General features: G+C 42.6%; 1 protein-coding gene across 2 annotated transcripts in view; it reads right to left on the bottom strand.

The window, feature by feature from the left end:
- Positions 1-4,220: 4,220 nt before the first annotated feature.
- Positions 4,221-21,232, bottom strand: part of SAMD12 (sterile alpha motif domain containing 12) — a 179,630-nt gene continuing 162,618 nt past the window's right edge. For both annotated transcript variants that reach the window (XM_027645538.1, XM_027645536.1), the window contains exon 5: positions 4,221-12,946. In XM_027645538.1, coding sequence (XP_027501339.1) covers positions 12,924-12,946 — 23 coding nt within the window. In that variant the 3' untranslated portion in view covers positions 4,221-12,923. The remainder of the gene's footprint in view (positions 12,947-21,232) is intronic.

Genomic DNA, 21,232 nt, shown 5'->3' with positions numbered 1-21,232 from the left:
CCGCAGAAGAGCAGGTTTTTAGCTCGAAGAGCTAGAAAAAGAAGAGCTAAATTCACAGAATATGCCAAGTTGGAAGGGACCCACAAGGATCATCAAGTCCAACTCCTGGCCCTGCACAGGACTCTCCCCAAGAGTCACACCAAGTGCCCAGGAGTATCATCCAAATGCTTCTTGAACTCTGTCAGGCTTGGTTCTGTGACCACTTCCCTGGGGAGCCTGTTCCAGCACCCAACCACCCTCTGCGTGAAGAACCTTTCTATAATATCCAACCTAAACCTCCTCTGACACAGCCTCAGGCCCTTCCTTCAGGTCCTGTCACTGGTCACCATAGAGAAGAGATCAGTGTCTGCCCCTCCTCTTCCCCTCATGAGGAAGTTGTAACTGCAATGAGGTCTCCCCTCAGTCTCATCTTCTCCAGGCTGAACAGACCAAATGCCCTCAGCTGCTCCTCATACAGCTTCCCCTCAAGTTCCTTCACCATCTTCACTGCCCTCCTTTGGACACTGTTTAACAGCTTAATATCTTATATTGTGGTTCCCAGCACTGCACACAGTATTCAACGTGAGGCTGCACCAGTGCAGAGCAGAGCGGGACAATCCCCTCCCTTGACCTCGATGCTACTTTGTCTGATGCCCCCCAGGATGCCCCCCTAATGCCCCCCAGGGCCTGGCAGCCAGGCCCTCCTGGCTGCCAGGGCACTGCTGACTCATGTTCAACTTGCCATTGCTTTCCGGACCTCTGCTCTCCATCCTCTCGCTCCCTGGTCTGTACGAATGACGAATGACGTGGGTTTACACAAAAATTCTGGTATCCACCTTTCCTTTTTTTTCCAAATATGTCTTTTTGGCTTTTTGTTGTTTTGTCTTTCCAAAGAGACTGAACTGCTAGTGATTAATGACTCCAACATTTGACCACCTGTTTTTAGAGCCTGGACTACTGGTGCTAAAGGCTCAATCAGCAACAGTGAGCTTTGCTAACAATGTGCAGAGTGGCCACCCACGTGCTGAGGGCATGCACACCTGCCACCTCAGGCTACAAGCTGGGTGTTGGAACAAGATAAGGAGAGAGGCAAATCCTGTCCTTACACAAATGACTCAGCTGTGATAACTCCCCTCCAGAGAAGAACCAGTTCAATTCACACACATGGCCTGAAGATATTCATCTCTGCTGATGGGCCGTAATGGATCCACCTGTGCAGATGTAACAGGCAGCTATAACATCTTAGAAGACATCTTCAGACTCCTGAAATGTGCCATGATCCAATATTACATCATACAGTGTAGAAATCCCCACCCCAAGGGAGGTACTGGGGGCATTCCCACCAAGCCTAAGCCACACTTGGACTTCACCAACACCACTTCATGTGGGTTGTTTTTCCTGCACCCCACGGGACTTTTCTTACCAGATGGGGCTTCCGCCACCACCTCAATGGATCTGGACTGTGACCACCACGTTGACAGGACTGCGACCACCACTTTGACCAACAAACATGGAAATTGCAACAACCAAGTCTCAAATCCAGTGGGTTTTGTGGGTCCCTCCAGAGGCCAGGGGGTCCGCAGCCCTGCTCTGACTGCCTCTACCAGCACTGCAGCCTCACTCCAGTGCCATGGTGGTGTCTGCTGGTATCTAATCCTGCCAGTACTGACTCTCCAACAGCTCCAGTCAGGTCTTCCAGGCATGGGGGAGGGGAACCATGTGGGAAAGTGGCCATCTTGTCTCTGTCCTGTGGCCACGTGGGTTTTGTCCCAGTGGAAAAGGCCAGCTGCCATCTTGATTGTGTCTGGTAGGCGGGGCTTCTCCTCATCAGTTGGTTTAACCCAGTTTTATCAGTATTGTTATCAGCATTCTTCTTGGTAAAGAGTTATTTTTTTCACTTACATCTGGGTGTATTTGGTCTCCCTCTCTGTATTGGAGAAACCAGGCGCATTCAATCTGAGGGAGGAGACTTCTGTCCGAGGTCTCCACCCCTCCAAATTGTCTCAGGTCAAGACAATGAACATCCAGGGTTGCCCCATCCCAGATGCAGCATCCGGCACTTTCCCTTTTTGAACTTGAAATGTAAAGTGATGATAATTAACAGAGGTAACTCTTTGCTTCCCATTCAAGTCTTACCTGCAGGAAATTGAACTAAGAGATTTTGGTAAACAACAGGTCTGTCCTGCCCTCCCACAGAGTCAGGATTGCTGAGCGATGCTGATCAAAGCTCTTCTCCACCTCTTCAAGTAGTTGCTACTGCTTCAGTATCCCTCTTCCTAGAAAGCTTTTTCTAGCTTACAGTGTGCATCCTTCTTGCTGCCATCCAACACTGATGTGGAGATGAGGTTAATCCCCATGCTACCCTAAAAGAAACCTGTAGCAATCTGTCCTCTGCTTTATCTCCTAAGGCCAGTGCACTGGTGCCATTTATTTTAAAGAAAACTTTTATTTGGCAGCGTGTTTTTCACGTGCAGTAATTCAGTGTATTTCCCATGTGATGCTAATAACAGTAGAAAGCAAGAAATCATGTCGGGTGCAGAAATGACAAGGCAGTGATGCGAATGAGATGAAGGAGTGCACAAAAGAGGAAGAGACCTCAGACAAACCAACACTGGGATGATACGATACCTCACCCGTGAAAGTGTCACACCGTGCACTGAGACTCTGACAGATCAGTGCCTGGGTGCAGTGAGAGAGGAATGTCAGATAAGCATGAACTGTGGATGGCATCTTCTTGTCTCCCAAATAAGGTGTCTCTTTTGCACCAAAGTGCCTGGTCTGTTCAAATCAATCTGACTTGAAACACCATCTTCTCGAAGACTTACAGTTCCTCTGTTGAGTTTCAAGGTTTAACAGTGACAGGTAAATGTAGTTCCAGTTTTACAGATAAGGAGGTGGGACATGAAGAGACAATGTGAGGGAACTTGTTCTTTCACATACACCAGATCAATGGTGGGACTGTGAACATCACTTGTGTTTCTAGGGTTGCACTTTATTCACTGAGATTTGTAATGCAAAATCCATACACGCACACATGGAAACTCCTCCACACCTTCAGTAACTATTTTCTGTGTCTCCAGGGAGGAATATTGCATCTGATTTAGGTGGCATATTGTTTATAATGGAAATAATCTTAGTGTGCAGCACACAGAGGTGTAATAATAGTATGGCACCACTGTAACCCCTACGGAGACCCTGATGGTGAAAAGGGTATGTGGCATAGTAACTTTTTCTTTTCTTGTATGATGGTTCTAATTTTCTTCAGCCTGAGAGGTAACGTGCACAGGTCTGATCAAAACCAGAATTTTCCCTGCTAACATATTCTTCTCACTGACAAAGTTTATGAAGTAGAAAGCTTTTTAAAGATATAAACAGAATTCAGTAAATTGCAGCCCCATCACAATAAAAAACGTGATTTATGATTTTTTAAGATGACAGTTTATCTTGACTTTGTCAGTTATAGCTCACACTATATAATTTTGTTCTGTTATTAAGCCCAGTATTTTGTGTTTGACCAAAACATGTCCTCAGTCTCTGCCTTACAAATGCAAGAGCATTCAGAATTATGTCTGAAAAGAAAAACCCACATATATGGAGAACATAATATCATGCTGGAATTGCAGCACTTCAGCATTTTTCCAAAAACTACCTAATCCACTGACTTTTAAATCACTCACATGCCATAAATGCTAAGAATAAATGGGGGCAGGTGGGATGGAAGTGAAATGCTTTGCACCATAAACAGTCTAGTACCTGCTCCTTTGGCAATTTGGTCCCCTTAGAGGATGCTTCACTGCTGACAAGAGCATTCCCTGAGTGTCAGGAAATAAAGGCAGTGAAGAATTCTTCCTCAGCCTGTGCAGTGTCTACTTGCCATTACTAAATGTGGGGTAAATCAGGCAAGATCAGTAGAACTGGTCTGGATTTACACCCAACCCATGCCCAGCAGAGCAGAGCCCTTTGCTTGGTTAATAACTTCTGTAATATTTGTCTTGTACTGCATTTAGGTAGCACCTGCACCCCATACTACAAACCACTGCATAGACCCAAGAACTGCAGCTGGGGAAAGAGACTTGAAGGTGGGCAAAAAGCTCTGCCCACCTTCAGGTGCTGGAAACTGCCCGAATGAGACTGGTTGGACTGTCAGGTGAGAGTTGTTGCTGGCAAAAACCTCCGTTTTTTTTCCCCTCCTGTTCATGAACTGGACCAATCCCTGACCTTGTTTAAATCAAACAAAGTGCTTTTACTGTATAATAAAAATTCCATGTTTTAATACATTGCCATGCACAAATGAAGTCAAACAATGCAGAGTACAAAATTGTCAAATATACAAAATGATAAAGCAGATACCCAAAGCTTCCAGAGATTCTGCCCAAAGATACCAAAAACTTTGATATTGATTTTAATTTTATTTTTTAAAAGAATTCCTCCCTCCCACCCGGGTTTTATTTTTTGTTGATTGTTGAAAACAGAAGGAATTAAAGACTAAATATAAAAACTGTAAGGTGGAATTAACAGTGATGGCCATTTCATATACTAAAAATTAGATTGCATGATAATTTCTGTTTTCGGAAAAAAGCACTGGTGTGCAGGTGAACACCTTGGATGCCTAGGGAAATGCAGAGTACATCAAACAAAAAGGCACACTTGTTTCATGCCACCTCATTTGGCTCCATCATTAAAAAGTTCAGCCATAGATGTACTGGGAGTAACAACAGTGTGTCACTTCTTAAGCATTAGAGTGCTGGCATCTTCCTAGATTATCAACCAAGTTAACATTAAAAGGAGATCACTGGCTTAGAATATTTCTTTAGTGAAAGTAAACCAGAACTGACTCCAAAGGCAGCAGGACCAGACACAACTTGCTGTCTTCAGGAGACTGTTTTGACCAGACAGCATAACCATGGGCTTGCAGTAAGCCTTCTGCATCCAGCTGTCCTGGATTAGGTCTCCCAGGACCTTGATCCCAGCATCACTTGCTCCCTGCAGCTCATGTCCATCATCAGTGGCCGATGCTGATGCACCAGCACAGCCTGGCATCTGATTCTGTCCATGGGCTGCTCATTTGAGGACAGCCTTTGGAGACAACTCAGGTGTGGCCGCAATTCCAGCTGTCAGTTACCTGCTTTCCTCAGGGTCACGTTCAAACCACCTTAAATTCAACCCTCCAAAACAGAGTACCCCAAATTTAGAGCCCCATTTGCTGGTTTACGATGCACAGAGCCAGGCAGGCACTCCTCACATCTTACTCTCACTTGTGAAAAAGAAATAATAATTGTGGGGTAGGTCCAGATAGCTGCAAAGCTGAAAACAAAGCCCAGCACATCCCAAAGCATGGCCCTGATACTTTCAGATTCTGCAATAACTCTGAGAAATTTAAAAATATGCTTCTTTAGCCTTGACAAGCAGCCAAGAAGCTCAGAGTCTTCTTGTCAGATCATGCAGCCTCTTTGTGGAAATGCTGGTCATTCCCATTGCCAGAGCATTGTCCAGTTCTGCCAGGTAATGTCTCCTGCAATGGCTGCAAGAGAGCAGTGTGGAAAAGGACACCAGGCTGTACTCGCAGGTTAGCCCAGCATGGCCCCATTCCTCCCCTCCATCACCAGTGTTGGAGTCAGGGCAGAAGGCTGAGACTGGGTCTCATGCTGAGGTGCTTTGCGTAGGCTGGAAGCTCCTGTCCCTCTGTGTTTTCTCTACTGTCACTTAATCTCTTTTCTACCTTTCTCAAAAGAAGCACAGAGAAGGAGCCTCTTGAATACAAGGGATGCAGAAGAAGTGCTAAGAGGACTTCCAACATTTCTTTACCAAAGTCTGGTTCAGTAAGGAAAACATCTGTCTAGATGTAAAACCTTGCTCTCAATATTGAAACAAAGTCAATCAACCAGTCAAGTCCCCTAAGCATCTGATGGGACAAATCGTTGGGTTTTTTTCCTCCCCTGCACAGCTTCTTATTGCTTACAAGCTGTTTTGCTGCAATACCAATCTCCCTGCTTTAAAAAGAAAACCCTGTGTTTTGCTATTTAATTTAGTGACTTATGATATTTAAATAGATAAATTCAAGGCAAGTTACTTAACAGAAAGAATGGGATTAGAGATGTAACAGAAGCTACAGAGGATTTTTTCTTCTGAAAAACTATTTAGATATATTTGGAATTAGTATCAGAAAGGAGATTTCCATCTCATTCTCAGACTAAGCCTGGTTGTGTTATAATAATGCTGGCAACTCCACTCATGTGCAAGTTCAGCTTCTTCCCTGCCCAGCCGGATCCCAGCCATGCTGGTTATGGAACGCTTCCCTCCAGAGCCGCACAGTGTCTCAGCAGTGCGAGGACACTCATAAGCCATCGCACACCAAAGCCAGTGACTCTTCAGAATTTATTTGACAGGCAGCAAGCATGTAGTGATGTTCTTTAAACAATAAATCTAGCCCAAACTCATTTTCTTAGGATTTCACACTGGATTAGAGCAAGAATCCCCAAAGATCTTTACCTTCTTAGCTATGGCTGTAGCTAGCTCATTCTTGTTTTAGCTTCTTGATGTTGATTCAGTACCAATCTGTAGTAAGTATTGCTTTTATAGTTTCTCTGTTTGTGTGAACTGTTTACTCTTCATACTGCACATCCCTGTTTGTGCTGTTCCCCACTGATTGGTGAAGAACTTGGAAGATTCTCCAGAGTTTCACACTTGCATCTATTGACAGCGGTTTTGTGAAACCGGAATCAGACACTGAGTAGTCCAGTGCTTATTTCTAAAGTACAACATTCAAACCAGCTGATGGTAACAGGGCCCAATCTTGCAAAAACCCACTGCTGGGAGCAGCTGTCATTACTCTGGGTAATTCCACTGATGTCATTTCACTTCCAGGGCTTTATTAACCAGCTCCAATGGGGCTCGTCATGAGAGCAGAACAGTTTGCTGTGTTTGAAGCAAGGAACTTGTGTACCATGCTCAGCTGCACAGAGATACTATCGCCCTCTCAATCAGCACTGCAGCTTCTCTGCCAGTTGTTGAAGGCAGGAAAATCTGTTTCTTGCCAGCAAGATCCTACCTCCTTAACAGACAAATCCACAGATGTTATTGCTTGCTCAGACTACACATCCACACGGCCCCATCATTTGCATGCAGCATTTTATCCCAGGCTGCTATTAACGAAAGGCAACAGACTTTCTCAGTGTGTCCAAGGATTCTGTTGTCCTTTCTTGGCCAGTTCTTTTCCTTTAATTATGTGCAGCAGAACCTTAAAACTGTGAGCAGACCTACTCATGCTCGTACCAAATGTTAGCAAGCACAGCTTTTCATAAAAGCTGTTTAAATTAAGACCATTTTGTGAAAAAAAACCCCAAAACCCTGATATAGGTTGCCCTGCCTTCTTGTTATATTGGAAACTTCAAGGTATTTTTAATTCATAAATTACATCTGATGATCTAGTCTAATCCTTGCATAACATATGCCTAATGACTTCATCCAGTAATTGCCGCACCGAGCCTGGATTTCAGTTTGAGGTAGAGCTTATTGACTTAGAAAAATACTTTGCATACATTTAAAGACTTTATGGGATGGAGAACATGCCAGATAACTAAGTAAGTTGTCTCCACGAGTAATTATCCTCCCTGTTGAGTATTTGCACTTAATTTCTAGCCTGAAATCAGTTTCCAAACAGTAGAGCACATCATTCCCTTTTCTTCTAAATAGAAGAGGTACCTGCCCTCAGACAGCACTTCCCTACCCAGGTAGAAGATTGTGATTGCAGACAGAGATCAAGTCACCTCTTCAAATTGCCTCTGATAAATTAATAGCTTGAGCTTCATTAGTCTGACACTATAATAAGACCTGTTTTCCTGCCCTTGAATGACACTGGGAGCTATTGAAAATAATCTTTCCAAGTTGTCAATACCCTTTTTGAAAGACTGACGGTAACCAAATGAACTGGAATAGCATCACTATTGCCAGGTCCTATATCCCAGCTGGCAAGAACATCTCTGGGGCTGATGTTGAATGGACTCCTTACTGCACCTTTGCAGCCACTGTATCATTCCAGATATACTCCCCATGCTTCTCAATTTGGAGGGAGTTTTATCAAGTTTTAATTGCTTTAATGATTATGCTATATCAACTTTTCCATAACTTTGCCTAAGACTGATAGGAAGCTAATGAGCCTATAGTTTTCTGGATCAGACTTCTCATTCTTTTGAATTATTGTGGTTTTGGTGTCATTTGAAGCTTCTTTTATGCTTTCTGGTTCTGAAGAGTCCTAGTCAAGTTTTCCTTCACTTTTGGATTCAGCTAATGATTCTACAAATTTAAAATTATGTTTGGATAGTTGCTGCTTAATATTACCCATAATTACTGATGGAATAGGAGGAATTACATTTTAATGGGTAATTTGACTCCCTCCTTCTACTGCTTTCAAATACAAAACAAGACTATTTGTTGGGTTTCCAATGTACTGTGAACAATCACTGTGCTGGGCCTGTCTAACATTAGACTTAGCTTTGCTATGATGGTATTTATTAGTATATATGTAAAGCCTTTGGTCTAACCAACCCTAACCTATATGCCACTGACTTCCCATACTTTTTTTTACTTCCTTCATTAAACATCTACTTTTCTTCCTTGCTGATTTATCCTCATGAGCCTGCCTAATCACCCATACATTATGTTGGTGGCTTTTTATGCACTCCAGATTACTCTCCTGAATTTTACTACAGGAGGTTGCAGGTAATGCTGGTAATAATTTCCCCTCAGCCATCAATTTTAATTATACCAAAGGACTTTCTCTTTTTAAATTAAAATCTTATTGACCACAGCCTATATATACCAGGGTCAATTGCAGCACAGTCCTGCAGCAGGGCTGTTCAAGGAGACTCTGATGGCAGAGATGGCAACTGTTAAAGGGGACCAATGTGAAAGATTCAAGGTTTTACTTTGCTTTACTTTGAATAACACAGATTTTGTGGCTTTGTGGCTGCTGGAGGGAGGTTCACTTTGGCGATGACAAAAAACCCCACCCCAGTCCTGGATCCATGGCTGGCACTGATAGACACATTTGTGGAGACACTGATGGAGTAGCACCAATGTGAGTCCACTGGGACCTGGCCTGGGGTCTTCTGAAAGTTAAGGGCAAAACCAAACCAGAATTGTATAACTTTTAATGGTTTAATTTCCTCAATAATGTTACATCTGTTGCCAAGTGACAACACTTACCCTTAAAGAACAGACAGGGAGGGATGAACTCACTAGTAGAGCGTTACCACGTATCTGGACAAGCAAAATCAAAGAGCTTGTGGTGCTTTTTCAAACTCCCCTCCTTGAAGGCTGCATTTCCCTTAACAGAATAAACAGTGGGTGTTTCAGGCACAGAAAGCCACACAGATAAAAAAACCAAGGAACAAAACAGTGCAAAGGATGCCTTCAGCTGCAGCATGCTTTCTGGAGTGAGCAATTCCTTCAGGTTTCTGGTGGAGGACTTCTCATGGTTTGAAGCACTTGGAAAGGCTGTGCTTCTGTCAGGGATTCATAGTGGGGTCTGATGCTGCAACTTTTCTGGACACAAAAAAAACCCAGGCAAGGGTGGCCCCAGGGAGAAGAGGAGGCTGCAGGTCTCCACAGGGGAACAGTGTCCTGATGGCAGCACTGCCTTGTCTCAGAGATAATAACTAAGTGATCAATGTAACAGCAGCATTGGCCTTTGTGAATTTATCTATCTCCACAGGGCTGATAATGGCTGCTTGATGAAAATAGCATTAGTCTCCCACTCTTTCGCACCAAACTAATGGCTCTGAACATATTTAAATTGACTTCCTTTGCCGGAATAACTTATTTGCTCCCTTTCATGTTGACTTGGTCTTTGGCACTCTTGACATAAATGATTTATTGACTGGAGATAAAGCATTCTTTCCCCTGAACTGTTCCTATGACCCAGGCAAAAGCGGATATGTCTGCTATTAATAAGGTGTTCAGCATAAAAAATGCAATAGACTTGATTGTCTGCACTCAATAGCCTTTCCGAGAACACAGTACCTGCCCCCATTCATAACAACAAAAATCTCTCCCACGTGTTTATTTATATTAAAAAGTTTTCAGAAGAATACGCTGGGATCCAGATAGTTGTTCAGGAGATGTAGAACAATTCCATAAATATCCCTGAGGAAGCATGGCCTACTTTGGGAGAATAACAGTGATTAAAAAAATCCAAACACGATGAATAGTTAAATACAAGCCAAAAAGTACAGTTATTTCCTTATGGCTCTGGCAGACAGTTACACATGTGAGAAGTGTCACGGGTCTCAGGGGAACTATGCTTGCAGTTATCCACATGCATAGGCTGGCTGCAGGATGGAGACCTACACCAGCTCTAAAAAAGATTTGTCTGATAGGCACCTACAGCAGACTTTTCACCGAGTCTGGCTACTCAAGGATCTGGACTTGATTTTCACATTTCTCAGGGCCTATAACACTGCTTTTCTAGGTCACCATAGCTAAAATCCTGGGAAGCTTTTAAAACAAACTGTTTTAACAGGAGAAGTGCACACATCTAAATTCATGCCCATATACTGGAAGATGTTCAAAACTAACATTGATACAAAAAAAGCTTCTAGTGGCTCTCTGCCTAACACAACTTCTTCTCATACGCCCTTTTAAGATAACACTCTCTGATAAACTCTTCTTTTATCATTCTAATTATTCTGGATTTTTTCACTGGGTAGTAAAATAAGAGAATTCCTACTGTGGAAGTAAAGCATTCTCCTTTTAATATAACATATCAATCAAAGTGTTTTATTTTTTAATTGCTGTACCAACATGAAATTGATGTCAGTTGCCAGAGTGCATTTTTAAAACCTGTAGCAGAAAGAGCTGTAAAATTCGCTGAAGCTTACAGTGGACCTGTGCCATGTGCATGACTGGCTCTATTGGTATCAGATTCCAACCTGCAACCCTATGAAAGGTTCTAAAAAGTGCAAATGTCGCTGTTGGCAAAGATTCTCATGTCTTAAGGAGAATTTTTACACCAATTAATTTAAAATTAGGGACTAGGATTTTCAGAAAGAGAATGTAGAAGTTTACTGCTTTTTAATTCTTGGGAGCTCCATTTGGAAAGACCCAAACCATTAGAAATCACTATTGACTTCTGAAAATCCTGGTCATCAGTAAAAATAATTTTCTTTTGGACTGGATACTGTAGAAGTATCCAACATGTTGAATCTGAGATGGGTGGAGAGCTGAAACCTAAGCCCATAACCATCTGAAAAAAATTAAACCCTGAAGATCTGTTTGTTGTACGGGCACCCTCAGTGGTAGACCTTCCATTCTCTAGCAATGAACTGCACAACAGTTTTTAAGAATTTTAACACAAGAGCTTCCTCTAGAAAGTTGCCTTTGATTTACTCTAGCTGCACACTCTCTCCATCACTGCATCTTCACACCAGTATTGTGTCTCACCCAATTTGGAATAAATGCTAACGGCAACTGTATAGTACCTGTCTATCAGGCTGGAGAGAGTGACAGTCTTTAAATAAAGCTACTTTTGATTTCAAAGAAAGAAGGAACAAATAGATAAGCCCCCTCAGTATGTTGATGACATCAGTTCATTATAAAGAGTATGTCAAGAAGGTCCTGATGTGAGGGACAGACATTAATTCAACTGAGTCCCCGCTGAAGAAACAGCACCACAGCCAGCTGTGATACAACCAGTGATGAGGCCAGCCATTCAGAGACTGAACAGAAAACAATGTTCAGATTGAATGCAACAGTCTTGAGCCTGCTACAGTATATTGAAAGGCTTATTGGAACCATTTGCTTATTCCCAGTTCCTACCAAAACACTGTTTTGGATAGAAAGTGGAAAAAGTTAATGAAGAAGTCTGCCCTCTCCAAAGGGAGTGTCTTGCTCCTCAGAAGTATAATCTTACACTTTACCTTTTTCAGAGAGTTTGGTTTGGACTATGATTCCCCAGCCCTGCCCAAAACATAAATGGTGGCCAGCATAAAGAACCTGAATTCTTCCAGTTTATTCTGGTTTTACTGTAGACCAAACCCAGGGTCACACACATTTCTGAGAAAGGCTTTCTCCCTTGCCTCTCCCTCTCTGAGTAAGAAAACACATTGGCACACTAGAAATGAGAACCTTTGATATGTGTTGGATGAGAGGGAGAGCAGACACAGTGTCCTACAGCTCATTCAACCTACCCTGTTCTTGGCTACCTCTGTGACAGCTGTTCTCTAAGTCTTGATAAAAGAAGTCACATCTCTGCCACGTGCAAATCTATCTACACAATCTAATGTGAACTGGTGAAGGGATGATAGTAGTGGGCTTCAGTTTGGATGCAGTCTCAGCACAAATACTGAAACATATCCTCAGTATTTTAAAAAAAGACCATTATATATATATATATATGGACTGTGCTAGTTCTGTGAGGAAAGCACATATGAAGTGCTGATATTGTTTAACAGAATACCATTAGACTGCAAAACTAACACATACAAGACGTTTACATTCCTACCAGGGTGTAATATTGTGAACATATCCACTGAGATTGGAGAATTGCTGTAAGTTTTTCCTAAAACATCATGCCATCTGCATACATAATAAAAGAATCCAGTAGTTGCCATGCTAAAACAGGACTTCTAGTGAAGGGCATAGACAGTCCCCTAAAGGGAACTCAAAAGTTATGCACAGTGATGAAAACTGGAAGAAATTTTCCAGCTAAAGGTCTGTAAATGACCATGTTCAACAAATTAGCACTGGATATTTTGCACCACGTTTTTACTCCACAGCAAACCAGGTCTTCCCAGAATGCATCATCTGAGTCTGCTGATTTTACTTCAAGTTTGTCTTCAATCCTCCATGGTCATTTTCTGGCAGCGCCATTTATTGTAGTTTTTTCATGAAGGAAAGTTCACTTTCACATCAAGTGGCAGGACAGCAGCTTTAGAGGCTGGAAATGTTTATGGAGAGCTCTCTGCTGGGGCTGTAAGAAACAAAAGAGGAATTCAAAACCAGATAGTGAGTATAGAACATTATCATGTATTTCATCAAAAATTAAAAAGTCAGGTTTGAGCTTAGTAAATGTACTCCTAGAATATATATTGTGACCCTAGTACTTTTTTTTAATCAACTTTACTCACCAACCAAAAAACTCAGTGCTTAATCAATTTTTTAGATAAATATAAAGTGCAGACCAGCAATCATTTGCATGATTTAACAAATCCTACTTGAATTTTATTGCCTCATGTGAAAGCACTGCTTACTCTTCCTGTAGTCCGAGTCCCAGAGAGCAGGCTCTTCTGTTTGGTTGGATTTGCATTAACTACTGAAGGCTTGATAGGCAAATGCTGGAAAGGCTCTGCCAAATGCCCAAGTAGGATTTAATATTCCCTGACCATTTCTGCTGGCCAGGATGGTGAGAACTGGCCATTGGTGTGTACAAGATGTGAAAACAGCTCACCCACATCCTTCCTCCCTTCAGAACCCATAAGATAATGAGGGGGTTTGCAGAGAGTTTCTTTTTTCTCTGCTAAAAGCAGTTCAGTACATTCAATGTTGGTGGCTGCTATTCTGTGCTGAAAGCCCTTGAAAAGGTGTAACATGATCACACCATAAAGGAAGAGAATGTGGAGGAATTTCTCCTCCTCTTCACCCAGACTTTTCTTTGAGGAGTACAGCAAAAAGACAAGAGGCAATGGACATAAGATGCAACAAGAGAGATTCCAGTTAGATGCAAGGAAAAAAATCTTCCTAGTAAGAGTGGTTAAATTTTGGAACAAGTTACCTGACCAGGCTGTGGGACCTCCACCTATGGAGATATTTGCAACTCAACCAGATGAGGCCCTACACAACCTAACGTGGCCCTGCTCTGAGGACAGTTGACTGAAACCATCTCCTGAAGCCTCTCCCAACCTAAATATTTTTATGATTGTACATTTTTTCTGATGGGGATTTGTGCTCCCTGTTCTGCCTCTCTGAACAGGAGACAAGTGCCCATGCAGGACTGCTCAGGTTGAAGCACATTCAGTTGTTTATTCACTCCGTAGCACGTAAATGCATGTAAACCCATCACAGGCTCAGGCCTCTGGGGCCAAGGAGCCATGCAGAGACAAGTTCACCATGTTATTTCATAGAATCATGGAATCATTTATGTTGGAAAAGACCTTCACAATTATCAAGTCCAACCCTTAACCCAGCACTGCCAAGTCCACCACTAAAATGTTCTGGGACGCAGCTTTGTTTCTTACACAGCCCTCACCCATCGCCAGTTTCATGGACCCCATCTCTGCCCAGGGCAGTGCTGGGATGGGACTCACCAGGGTGGGTTTTACACCCTTTCCAGCGATATCCTGCTTTTTTCATGAAAGTATGTGTCTGTATGTGTGGGAAGAGCTGGTTTTTGGGACAGATTCCAAACTGTGAAGCTAATGGGATACTGTTGCTGCCAAGGCAGCATTCATATCAGCTGAAACTCAGGCTGGCAGTGGATTTCTGCTTCTCACTCCTTCAAAATAATGCCTGGTGGGCTCTTCTCTGTGCAGTGTGGGCTGACTGGCTCTGCCAAGCTGTCACTTTGCCCATATTTGCCTCTCCCAACCCCAAACTCTTGTAGCAATGGACATGAAGGTCTGATCAAGCAGGAAAAGGATGGGATGATAAATCAGTAGGTGTTGCATAAGACTAAAAAAACCCACCCACACTCTGCCATGAACACTTGACCCCTCAGTGTAAATATCCCCTATGAAATAGAGGAGCAATAACAACCAGTCTGCTCAGTTATTTCCCTCCTTATGTGAGCATATTTACCTGATTACAGTGCTATTCTTCATTTCTGTTTTTATAGCTGCTTTGCTTTTAATCTCCAGGTTCTCTACTGCCACCTTCTACATGAGATACCCATGTCAGTAGGTATCTGAGAAAGACTCACATTTGGGACCAAGCAACGGTTTAATTCCATGGAATAAAGCAAAGGTTTTGAGCCTTCAGCTAGTCTAGACAGATAGCTGACTGTGTCCTTCAGGACAGAAAAGAAAGCAATGGTGACATTAAGCAGGTTTGAAGGTAAAGGGAAAATCTGTGGGGAGGTTTTAAACTTGGAGAGAAGCAAACTGGTACCTCATCTCAAATTTGCTTGATTCCAGGTGAACTACAGGATGTCTCCTATCTGTGTTGCATCAACAGAGATCCATCTCACAAAGGAGAAACAGGACTTTTTTTGAGCTCATCTGCTGCAAAGAAGGGAAAATTTGAAAAGCTCTCCCAAGCAATGGAAAATACCTTGCCTAGCCACAGAGTTGCAAGACTAAAATAAAATGGGTGAACTGGCTCATTATATCAGGTCAGTCCTCAGGATTGCACTCATGCTGAAATTCTCCAATCATCCACATTGTCTCAGTCATCAGCTTGTACTTGTATTTAAGTTTGAAATGAGTCAGCTGGCCCTTCAGATAGAAACTCGTGAATGAGGAGAAATGGGACGATCCCAACTTGAGCTCTGTCCACACTGCAGAGGGAACACAACCACTTTGAGCCATGCAGGACACGTAGCAGAGGTGTCTGGATACAACTGGCAACACTGAGCAAGGGAATAGTAGCAATTCTGTCAGGCTTTTTATTTAAAGCAAGCAAACTGAGGATTTAGGAGTCATCTATCCTGTTTCTACTCCTCTCACTTTGTCTTTTGAGGACAGCATTTTAGAAGCAATTATTCTTCCTCATTACCTATATAATTTTGGGTGCCCATCTGGAGACTCCTCTAAGGACTCTGGTCTTCTAACAGTACATATCCAGTTCTTTCTGAAAGTAAGATCTTTATAAAAGGTATCACAAATGAGCAGTTGTCTTTGAAAACCTTGCCTGAGCTCTTGGAACAAAGACCGCCCTTTGCAGGGGGTTTGTACGCTTACCAACACAACGGAGTACAGATCTAATCTCACATGACATTTTCAAGAAGCTGCTGTAGAAAGACAACAATAATTTCAAAGCCAGAGATGTATTTTAGTTTGAGTACCTGTACTGTGTGATTTTTGTCTAACTGAGAAAGGGACATATTTTACATTCATTTTAAACATATGTTAATTCAAGTCAACCTAGAGGTATTACCTATTTGTCACATTTTCATAATTGAGGGATTCCGATAAAGAAAACAAGCATCTATTATCTCTGCTAGGTTTATTCTCTTGAAACTAATTTTATAATATATTTCTAAAGTCAGCATATTTCAAACATGGGATTATAATGAAAAATGCCTACTTCCAAACATCCATCTACCAACTATTCCTTGGAGTCTGTGAAAAACTGCATTCACAGCTACATTTAGTAGTATTTTTCCTGTGTTAGGCCACAGGTATCTCATTTCATGTGTCTCATGTCACTTAAGACACTATAATATGCTGTACATTATTGCAGACTTGCTGCATCTTGCTATTTCCTAATTAGTGTTCACAGAATCATCAAGGGGTTGGGGTTGGAAGGGACCTTAAAGATCATCTAGTTCCAAACCCCCTTCTGTGGGCAGGGAATTGGAATATTCCACTAGACCAGGTTACTCAGAGTGCCATCCAGCCTGGCCTGGAACACTTCCAGGGATGTGGCAGCCATAACTTTGGGCAATCTGTTCCAGTGTCTCACCACCCTTACAGTATAGAACTTCTTCCTAATACGTGACCTAAACCTGCCCTTTACAGTTTAAGGCCATTCCCCTTTGTCCTGTCACTACATGACCCTGTGAAAAGTCCCTCTCCAGCATCACTGTAGGCCCCCTTTGAGGTACTGGAAGGTGTTATAAGGTCTCCCTGGAGCCTTCTCTTTTCCAGGCTGAACAGCCCCAACTCAGCTTGTCTTCACAGGAGAGGTGTTTCAGCCCTGTGATCAACTTAATGGGCTGAAACATGAGTCCTTTGGACTCATTCCAACAGGTCCAGGTCTTTCTTGTACTGAGGACTCCAGAGCTGGACACAATACTCCAGGTCATGTCTGTGTCCAGCTGTGGGGCCCCCAACAGGTACTGCTACCTTCGAAGAATTTTGTGCACTGATAAAAGAAAATGCCTGGCAGCCCATTTGTAGATTGACCCTTTTCTTTATTGTGCATTGAATTATTATCACTGAGGTATGAGAGCATGAGGTGTCTCTCTCAGGCTTATGGAAGTTACTGTAAAAGCAAAATACCTGCTTGGGGAACTGATCCCAGTCAGTCACCATGGTGATTAGCAGCAGCTGGGAAGTGCTGCCATGGGGCAGCCTTGGCAAGGCCATGAACAATTCACCCCAGGTCAGATGAGACTGAAACTGTACCAACGTTTGGTTTCACTCTATCACTAAACCTTCCCATTACTGTTCTGGGTGGAGAATAGCACCAGTTCTTTTAACCTGAAGGTAAATGCAGTTATTGCTGCACATCCTTATTACCCAACAAGGTCGCTGATAACCAGAGTCAACAATGCCAGAGATCCAAGGTTACCTCAAACTATTGCAGGCGTGCAGCTGGAGCCAGCACAAAGAAGCCTGCTCCATCCACCTCCAGCTGCCTCCTCCCATCGGAGCAGCTCTGTCCTGTACAGGCACCAAGTCAGCCTTCAGGGCTGCACAGAGACAGTAAACTGCCTCCCTGCACGTGTCACAGCCCAGCAGCTCGTGTTAAGCGGTGACACATTAATCAGTGGACTGAACGCAACACCCAGCAGCCGAGAGAGAATACAGAGCTGTGGATGGTTTTTGATAAGACTGTCAATTTTGTTTTGATTCCCAACCAGTCATGTCTTGGTCTGACTTGCCTGATTTCCCCCTCATTATTAAGAACAGGTAGCTGATACAGTCTTGAAGTTTACTTAATGTTGTTCGTCAAATGCAGTTGTCAATACGGTGGAAAAATACCAAGGGGGAAAGGAAGGAAGTCTCTCTTCTTACTTTGATTTTTTAATTTGATTGCCAAGCAGGAAATCAAGATTTTGGGTTTGGAGTAGCTTGACAGAAAAGGTGGATCTATGAGCATAAGACCTAGAGCATCAAACACAGTAATCCTAATCCCAAACATTCAACACTCATTAATGAGGCCATGCAAAATAATTATAAAAGCTGAAAATACAGAGTCTTTAAAACAAACAGCAGCTGACACATGAACTGCTATTTCTGCAAGGATAAATTCAGGATTTGTTTTTCTTCTTCTGGACAACTTGCTCCCACAAGCAGGTACTCTTAATCCTCCTGGATATAGTTTTAATATCTGTTGATACCATCACCACAAATATGCTGCTGAATAAATATTCCTGTATGAGATCTAGGGGAGAGAGAATGACTTTACATGCAATAAACTCCTCGGTGTTATTTATGTATTGCTACCCTGCTCACTCTGAGCGTGGCATTCAGCTTGTGCACAGCCTGCCTGGGCCTGGCACTGCCTGGCGCTGCGGGAAAGCCAGGATAAGTCTTTGAGGACGTGGGTATGTGGAATCCTGGTTCGCTCACAGATTCACTGTCTGGATCAATGGCACATCTCAGGGAAGGCTTCAGGGTGGCCTTCAAAAGACTTCTTAGGCAGGATGCTCAGAGCTTAAAGACAGATGATGAACATTCAACAAGGTCAGGCAAATCCTTTCCTCTGTATTCTGACTCAAGAGATAACTCACTTCCTGCCTATGATGCTGGGCTCTACAGCCTGCATCAGGCAATTCTGAGATGAAACATTTCTGGGAGAATGGATGTCATGGCAGATGCTCTCAGCAGGTAACCTTCTAAAAAGCCAATTAGTCAGAGGTTATCACAGCTGCTCTGTGGAACACAGTTGGTTCACACAGGATGGGTTGAAAATGTAGTTGTCCAAAATGTGTTTCACTAAGCTATTCAATGCCCTCAAATTGTCATATTAGCCAAGAGTCTCTTCACAATTCACACACAACCCCAGCTCCCTACCAAAGCAAATCTCTCAGCAACTTTACTAAGTTAAACAAAATAAAGACACATTGATTCCATGTACAGATGATTGATGCAGGAATTTCAGTTCCTTGCCCCTTCCTTCAAAAATTAGACTTCTTGGTGGACAACTTTCTAAAGGGCTTGAGCTCACACTCTAGCCTTGTTCCAGAAAGTATCTTAAAAGGTTTTTACACCTTCTGAACTTGATTTTACAGTGCAATCTGGAAACCTCAGAATAAAAATCTGCCCCAAGAAATTATGTCCTTTTAATGCCTGTGCCTAACCACCATGTGAAAATTTCCCGAGTTTAGAAGTTTGATTCAAAAATCAGGAAAAATCCTAGGAGACACTCTTTCTTCTTTCAAAGTGGTTAACTCATCTCAACCCAAGACACTTCATATATCCCACCACCCACCTGCTGATGCAAGCATTCAAAGAAAATAAAAAAACACTTTTGCATTCAACGGATCATAATGACTTCCTTGAACTAACAAGCAGTTAAAATATTTTGAAAAAGTGTGTATAACTGCTTCCTTAGTGCTTATAGGTTCTTTCAAAGAATTCTCTTGATCTACTGCACACTTACCCTTTTCTGTGAACAGTGAACTGGCTGTCCAGCAGCATCCTGCTCTAGAGACTTAAACTGTAGCAAGCAGAAAGATTTTAAAGAATGTAATGCTAAGGAGTCTGATAGTCTCAGCTGGTGCTGTCTGAAACTGAAAATGCATATGAGATTGCTGATTTTATACCTTATCATGCATGTCTCTCACTGACTGCTTGTAATCAGTTCTTGGTCTCACAAGTCCTTGTGAGGTGCTCTGCAGGAAGTGAAAAAGGTTGTCACAGATGAATGGCATTCCACATGCTGTGGCTCTGTACAGCCATTTGCACTGCATTGTGAGTCTTTGCATATCTATTGCTTTCGTCTCCAGAGACTGGGGTTTAATATGAAGCACCAGGAACTGCACAAACTGAGTGAACTCAAAAAAGACACAGCCTTTAGTGGTATCTTCAGCATGCACATAAGGTGCTTAACCACACAGTCCCCAGTGGCTTGCAGTGGTTTGGTGGCTGCTCTGATCATCACCCAGAACTTGTATTTGCATTTCTTCTGCAGATTCTGCAGGGTACTTTCAAGCCAACCTTATCCATAAATGTGCAGCAGCATTTGGGAATTAGTTCTGTGCATTGTATCATCGTATTACTTGCTTTAGGATCCTCAGTCAAATATGCAATAAGTTAAGAAACATACTCAGATGAAACCAAAGACTTCACTAGAAAAATCAAAGTATTAGAACAAAAGGGTTTGGAAACTCTCTGGAGCTACAACTCCCTTGCTGGTTATGCAGAGCTTATGCAGGATTAATAGGTGGAACAAACTATCCACCTTTAGGGAGATATTCATTGTGAGTTTCCTGAAACAAAAATTTCCATTCTGTGAATTGATTAACCGAGCAAAAAGGGAAATTATACCTACTAAAACCACCTAAAAGACTGCACATATGCACACACACACAGTTACCACAAAACAAAGCAAATACACACCATGAAGCCTACAAAACCAGTTCTCACCCCTTAATTTGTTGAACAAGCAACTTTATTTAATAGGTTTTTGCAGGAATGAATCAATATGTACCCTTTACCTGTACTATCACATCATGTTATTATTGTGTTTTCCCCAGGCCCCTTACACTGTTCTGAGCACAAACAGACAGAATGCAGAGAAAGGGCATTCTGTCTGTACCACTTGGTACTTGCTTTATTCTTGCAGTTCAGCATGTGCCCCACCACTTGATTTAATGAACAATGTCCAGCCTCTATCTGGAAAATAATTATTGCTATTCTCATGGACACAGTGTCTAACCATTTCACACAAAAAAAAGGCCTCAATTTCAAAATACATCAGTGAGAAGACACAGCCTTGTTCTACAGTTCCCAGTTAGGCACAAAGAGAGTTACAAGGCTGCACTGGTGCTGTTTGTCCAGCTCCTGTATCCCCAACAAGAGCTTCAAGCTGTCAGAGCCATATGGGGCTCCTGAGTCAGGTGAAACCCTATGAAGGAAAGGGGGTTTGAGGAGGCTTCTGGAATACATACTCTAGGTCTGGAAGCTGGAGCTACAAGTGAGATACAAGCAGGACCAGAAAGATGGCAAAGTGTGGGTTTTTTCATCTGTGCAGACTTCTCAATATGCATCCAATGATGCCTACTCCAAATCTGTCCGAAAGTCTGATTTTATCTGGAAATTGTCCCTTACTGACTGTTGTCTGAAGGAGAAATTTCTGGATCATCAAAGTTACAATCCAGCATGGCCCTCCACAGCCACTGGGTTGTGCAGGAAAAAACTAGTCACTATTT

The sequence above is a fragment of the Corapipo altera genome, unplaced genomic scaffold, assembly GCF_003945725.1.
Source record: "Corapipo altera isolate COAL_440 unplaced genomic scaffold, ASM394572v1 51, whole genome shotgun sequence".
Taxonomy (NCBI): Eukaryota; Metazoa; Chordata; class Aves; order Passeriformes; family Pipridae; genus Corapipo; species Corapipo altera.
The sequence above is the reverse complement of the archived record's forward strand: the minus strand, read 5'-3'. Positions and strand labels throughout refer to the sequence as shown.